The following is a 6,121-nucleotide window of genomic DNA, read 5'->3' on the forward strand; positions in this document are numbered from 1 at the left end:
AGCGATTTCCCAAAAGGATATTGTTGGCGCGAAAATGTCAAAACATGGCTTCCACGATGGCGTCCACTAGTACTTGATCAATCGTTTGGTCTCCCTTTGGTCCATACAGCGATCGATTTCCACAACTTTTTGTATATGTCGCTGTTATGTTTGTTGTCTTTGTACTTTTAGGTCGTGACCGTTATGCAGAAGAAAACAGACGACAGCAAAATGTAATCGTGATATATGCACAGATTCCATGATCTTCAGCTGAAATTAATTGATGGCAAACTCAGACTCCAAAGTCAAGGCGTTTTATGGAAGCGCCTCAAAGAGGTATTATTAAATTAAAGTTAAGGCTGATAACAAGAATTTTAATAACTGTAATTTAATGCTGCGTGCATGCACATATCGTATTCGGTAATCCAGACTACCTTAAAAAATTTTGCCCCCAGGTCTTAGATACATGTCCCTATAATTAAATACATAGTGTCTTCCTGTTGTCCGATCTTGAGATCATGGGTCTGTTAAAATATTAAAGTCTAGTGAGATCGACGTGATTGCATTGCACTAGCCTGAGGCAGACCTGTTGAATTTATAAAATAAAAAAAAGAAAAAAAAGAAAAATCAGCTCACGGATCAGAGAAAAGCAATTTGATGTCAAATGTGCTTTTTGCTGTCAATTTTTGACCAGTTAGCTGCATTTATGGAGGTGCAGGGATGGCGCAGTGGTGAGAGCACTCACTACCACCAATGTGGCCTGGGTTAGATTCCCAGACTTGGCATCATATGTGGGTTGAGTTTGTTGGTTCTCTACTCTGCAGTGAGAGGTTTTCTCCAGGTACGCTGGTTTTCCCTCTCCTCAAAAACCATCGCTTGACTTGATTTGCCTTAATTGTTAATTTCAGTTTACAGTGTCCCCAATTAGTGCTCCAGCGCTAGAACGACTAGACACTTAAATAAAGTTCCTTTAATTCCTTTCCCTTTTTATGAATATTAGCCAGCCAACCTTCTGGTTTGCTTTTGTGCTCTACTGGGAAGGTGAAAATCTGTCTTGGTTGTGATAGGTTAATGGAGCTGAGGTCAGGTAGGGTACTGGATACAGTCTCCTTGACCCCTCCTTCCTCTTGGGTGCCAACTCATCTCTCAATTGAAAGCAGCCTTGAAAATTCTATGAATAAAATCACTGTGATTCTGTTATTAGAACCGACAAAAGGTGGGAAGAGAAGAAGATTAAGTTGGAAAAGAGTGCCAGTAACTTCAGACAATATCCAATATCACCCACGTGGAAACTCAGGTGTGATGTTAATCAATTATAATTATTGTTGGATGAGGTTTTTGGATATCTGGAATAATTTTGGTAATAATAACAACTTTATATATTTAAGTGTCAATGGATTTAGCACATGATCAGAGCACTAATTGGGGACGCTATTGAAATTAACTCAAATCAAATATTGGTTTTTGTGGAGAGGGGAAAACTGGAGTACAGGTCTGGAAAAAAAACATCTCAGAGCAGAGAAGAGAATCAGTAAATTCAGGCCACACATGATGCCGAGTCTGGGAATCAAACCTGGGCCACATTGGTGGGAGGCGAGTGCTCTCACCACTGCGCCATCCCTGCCCCCTACTCCCTACTCCCTACAAATCAATAAATTAGTGAATTATCTGCTAGGCGGTTACCGGTATTCCCTAATATGATCAAGTTGTACATTGCAAAATGATTTCTGGAATTAACAATGGAAAGACCAATGGTGATTGTGATCTTTAAGTACCGGTATTAATAAAATAACAGTGATGATGATGGTAATGAGAGGCCACTTAAGTTCTTCTGCCCTCCCCCAAAAAAGTTTACAACTTTAAAAAAGCTATCTGAAAATAATTAAATACTATCATTTTCATGTAAGATTCCGATTAGAAAGACATGACATGTACAGTCATTAATTTTATTAATAATAACATTATTGTTATATCAACTGTACATACATGATTTGCACCTCAGCATCAAATATTATTACTGTTCAGGGCAAAAAAAATTTTTGAATTCCACTTCCATGAGTAACGTTCAGATTTTTAATTTGGTTGTCCGAAAGTTGAATTCACTTGTCCAAGAAATTTTTAATTAATTAAAAGTGAATGACAAAATAATTATTGTTTAAAAAAATTTAATGTAGCAATTGTATAATCTGTTTTGTACCAAATCTCAAGTGTTCATTTTAACAGTTATTTCAATTTCTGTTGTTCTTTGAACTTTTTAGTACAACACCATTTCATACACACACACCAGGGATCACTCACATTTTTTATGTACAATACACGACTTGAGAAAATGCAGCACATCTATGAGGCAGTAATTGCAATCTAAGATGAAATTTATAAGTCCCGCCAATATTCTGAGGCTGTTTTCAAGGAAATCATCTGATGATCACGAAACTTACCACAACAAGTGTTAGTATGTGGATCCCAGTTTTTACTGAAAAAAACAGAGACAGGTATTCTTGGAAAACAGAGGCAAAAACGGGTAAGTTGCCATGAAAAGAAACCAAAATTCACGAAACTCAGGCTAGTTTACCAAGTCCAGAGATGCTTGGGAACTCAGACCTCAGTAGAAAAGAACTGTTTTTTCCGGCAAACTCTGTTCGTCCCATAGGACAAGTGCTTTTGAAAATCCACTTGTCCGAGATATGAGAGTGCTCCTCTCAGACGGGCGGATGAGTAGATTTTTTTTGCCCTGCTGTTTCAGCACAGAGGATTAGCCGCTAGTTTATCATTTTGAAGCAATAATATTGATTAAATGTATTACTCCTTTTTTATCAGGATAGATGACCCTGTTCCAGTATTTAAAGCTTTTCCGCGCCAGCAAATGGCCTTTGACTATGCCAATGCTTGCCATGAGGTACTTTATGAAGCCTTCCTTGTTTTTGTTATGACTCAACTGATACTCTGTAAAGATGTGTTGTAATGGCCATCAACTTCTGGAATTTCCTTCCAGTCACCAAGGAGATGTTTACTGTTTGGTTTTTGACAGGATGTGTATGTGTTTGCCAAAGAAAAAGACCTGCATGGAAAGCGCAAATTCATAGTTTCAACTCTGCCACACTTTTGGTATAAGTGCATAAGGTATGGTTTCTCAAAAGTGAACGAGCTTCATAAATTACGTTCAGTTGTGGTTTGAATTTTTTATTAGACAAGTGCAAAACTTTTCGGCCAGCTCCTTTTTGAATGCCAACATTATTATTCATTACAGTAACCTTGAAAAGTACAGCACAAGTAATTAGTAAACTTAAGTATAGCACATTGTTATGATTGAGAATAAAACGTTTGGAAGTCACACTGACGCATTGCATTTGTTATGAACCATGCCTTTCACCTCTGCTATAGTATGTGGGCTGAGTTACAGTTAATCTCAACTAACATGTAATTGCAAGGGCTTCCCTCCTTCATCAAAATCTACTTACAGCTGATTACATCTGGCTGTGGTGCTGTGCTCTGACATCAGACATGGACACTATAGAGGCTGCTATTGGTGCCTCCTGTATGCTTTTGGGCCGATATTGTGAGCCATTCTTATTGGCCTTGAAAAGCCCCTATTGTATGGGGAGTGGCCAGTGAAGTATTTTGATTTTACCTTGTAAGGTTTTACTGGAAATCAGGGTTGTGACATCTGATTTGGATGGATTTCATTGATTCTTACAACTCTTTGTTCTTTCTGACCTCTAGAGAGTGCTCTCCAGAAGATCGAAATTACTATGAGGTCATACCAGAAGGTGCTTGCTCTTCATAATATTGTCCAGCACTAATTTATTTTGTGGATATTGTATATTTTAGTTATTGAAATAACTCAATAATCATTTTAGGAGCTGCTTGCAGGTTGTATTTTGACCTGGAATTCAAAAGAGAATTTAATCCAGAGAAGGATGGAGCCAAAATGGTTGACATATTCATTAAGGTACGAACTTAACGAAACAACAATGACAATGATTGTTAATGATTATTAAGTTATAATTATTTGTGTGGCGTAATGTTAAGGGGAGTTAGACAATAGTTTCTTAGCTAATTTAAGGAAGCTTTTTGGTCAAGAGCCCTGCAAAGAGGTTGCATGGATGTTTCTTTGCAATAACTTTTTCAATAGAAATCTGACATCACTTCAATCAGAAGGCACATGCACAGCTAGTCCAAGTCCTCTTCCATTCACTTTAGTGAAAAACCTGTGAAAACTCTCAGAAAACAAAAGGAAGGGACAGTTTTTTCACCAGATGGTAAACTGTGGCATGGAATTTATATTTGGATAAAAAATGGAACTGATATTTTAAAAATTGTATGAGAGGAGGACCTTATGATGTCATAATTTTTGAGGGAAATACTTTTTTTAAAAGTCATTCTACAGATTTTGTGTTAGAATGTTCTCATACTGTTGTATAAAAAAAATTGTGAAAAATATAGTAAACTTGCTGAGTTTTTAGGCATTTTATGGTTTGGTCACATGATTTACCAAATATGGTTGTGCGTCGAAGCAGACAAAGAAATGTTATTAAATAGAACATACTTGGCAAAAAAGAATAACAGTAGAGAAAGGGACTTGAGAAATGAATATTTGAAGGAGTCCATAGCAACAGTTTGGTAGTTACGAGCCACCCTCCTTAATATTTTTAATTATAATTTCGTAACATACCAACTGTCTAATGATTTGTTAAAGAAGAAAAGGACATTTTTTCCTCTTGATTTTGTTTCTTGAGAAGGCATGCATGATCAAGTCAATTTTAAGTGTTTGGTTACCCTTAACCAAGTCAAGCTCTGTTGCATAATGTTGCAGTTGTATTGTAGATTAATTAAGAAAAGAAAGAAAAGACCCAAGTGGCCCCTATCTTTGAGGTGTCAATCCTACATACCGGTAATAATTCCGATAATTGAGCGATGTAACCATTAAAAAAGGCATTTCTATTCAGGGGTTGGGGTGTAGTGGGTGAGGGGTGAATAGGTTTCGGTTACGGATAGGGTTAACCCTAACCCTATCATCCCCTACCCCCCCTCCCCACCCCTGGAGTAGAAATGCCATCAAAAACACTTTTTCCTCTTAGATGTACTTTTCTTTTATTTTTAGTATGTCTGTTACCAACTGAAGGGCTTGTACAACTTGACATGCAACAGGAAGTTCATTGTAGATCTAGATTCAAGGTTCTTTATTGTAACTGCTTGCATGCTTCTATTGTTAACGAATATGAAGACAAGTATGCTTAACCTCTTCAAAAAACGTTTGCCTGCCATCTTGAATTTTTGGAAGAACTAGACTAAGTATAGCTCACCTCATCCCCATCTAGATCTGTGTCATATTCCAACAAGGTCGCTCATTGGACTGTTTTTCAGAAGGGTAATAATAAACCAGCCTAAGTAGTAGAAGCTGCATTTTTTTTACTTAAGCCATGGCTACACTAGTGATTTTTTGCTTGTGATGGTGATGTGATTTTTTAAAAATTGTTGCGTCGCCAACAAGCACTGGCAGCTTAACACTTTGAGACAATTTTTTTGCGATTTGTGCAACCTTGGAAGACTGGGTATGAATTTTATTAGATGTCAAACCAAAATATGTCGTACGATGATGTTGCGATTTTGCTATATAATCCTTTTGATAGGCAAGGAAAATTAAAAGCAGTGAGAGAAGAAAAACATAAGTGCACTACATGGATACGCCCAATTGGCTAGCCAGGAGGGAAGGGCAAGGTTTTTTCCACAATTTTCAAAAAAATCGCTCGTGCAGCTGTGGCTTTATATACACAAGCCCTTAACAGATGTGATACATGTCTTCCTCACAAATCACTACTATAAGGTAGCATTGATTTCTACCTTTCAGTTTGAGGTCAATTTTTGTTGCCTTTGAGTTCTTTGATATACCGGTACTGTAAATCCTCTTTTAAGACCCCTCCCCCCCCCCCCCCCCCCCACTATTCCCCCTTATTCCTCAAAACCAAATCCATAAATTATAGCCCTGTATTAATCAATCATGGCAGTAACACTTCATGTGAAACTGATCGGTATGATGAATAAAAATGGCAAGTGAATAAAACTGCTGACTAACCTGTACAACACCTATCACTCAGATCTCCATATATACATGTGCAAGTAAATTAGTCATTGCCTTGGTCCA

At 37.4% G+C, this 6,121-nt stretch overlaps 1 protein-coding gene across 5 annotated transcripts in view; it reads left to right on the forward strand.

Annotated features, from left to right (window-relative positions):
* Positions 1–24: 24 nt before the first annotated feature.
* LOC138006392 (DNA-directed primase/polymerase protein-like) overlaps positions 25–6,121 on the forward strand; it is a 20,039-nt gene continuing 13,942 nt past the window's right edge. For 2 of the 5 annotated variants that reach the window (XM_068852685.1, XM_068852687.1), the window contains exons 1-7: positions 34–315; positions 1,184–1,276; positions 2,797–2,875; positions 3,008–3,099; positions 3,700–3,746; positions 3,837–3,928; positions 5,081–5,154. In XM_068852685.1, the coding sequence (XP_068708786.1) occupies positions 263–315; positions 1,184–1,276; positions 2,797–2,875; positions 3,008–3,099; positions 3,700–3,746; positions 3,837–3,928; positions 5,081–5,154 (530 nt within the window). In that variant the 5' untranslated portion in view covers positions 34–262. Of the gene's footprint in view, positions 316–1,183; positions 1,277–2,796; positions 2,876–3,007; positions 3,100–3,699; positions 3,747–3,836; positions 3,929–5,080; positions 5,155–6,121 lie in introns of those variants that run through there. The other 3 variants (XM_068852686.1, XM_068852688.1, XM_068852689.1) reach the window with 3 other exon arrangements.

Source organism: Montipora foliosa, chromosome 6 (assembly GCF_036669935.1).
Source record: "Montipora foliosa isolate CH-2021 chromosome 6, ASM3666993v2, whole genome shotgun sequence".
Lineage (NCBI taxonomy): Eukaryota > Metazoa > Cnidaria > Anthozoa > Scleractinia > Acroporidae > Montipora > Montipora foliosa.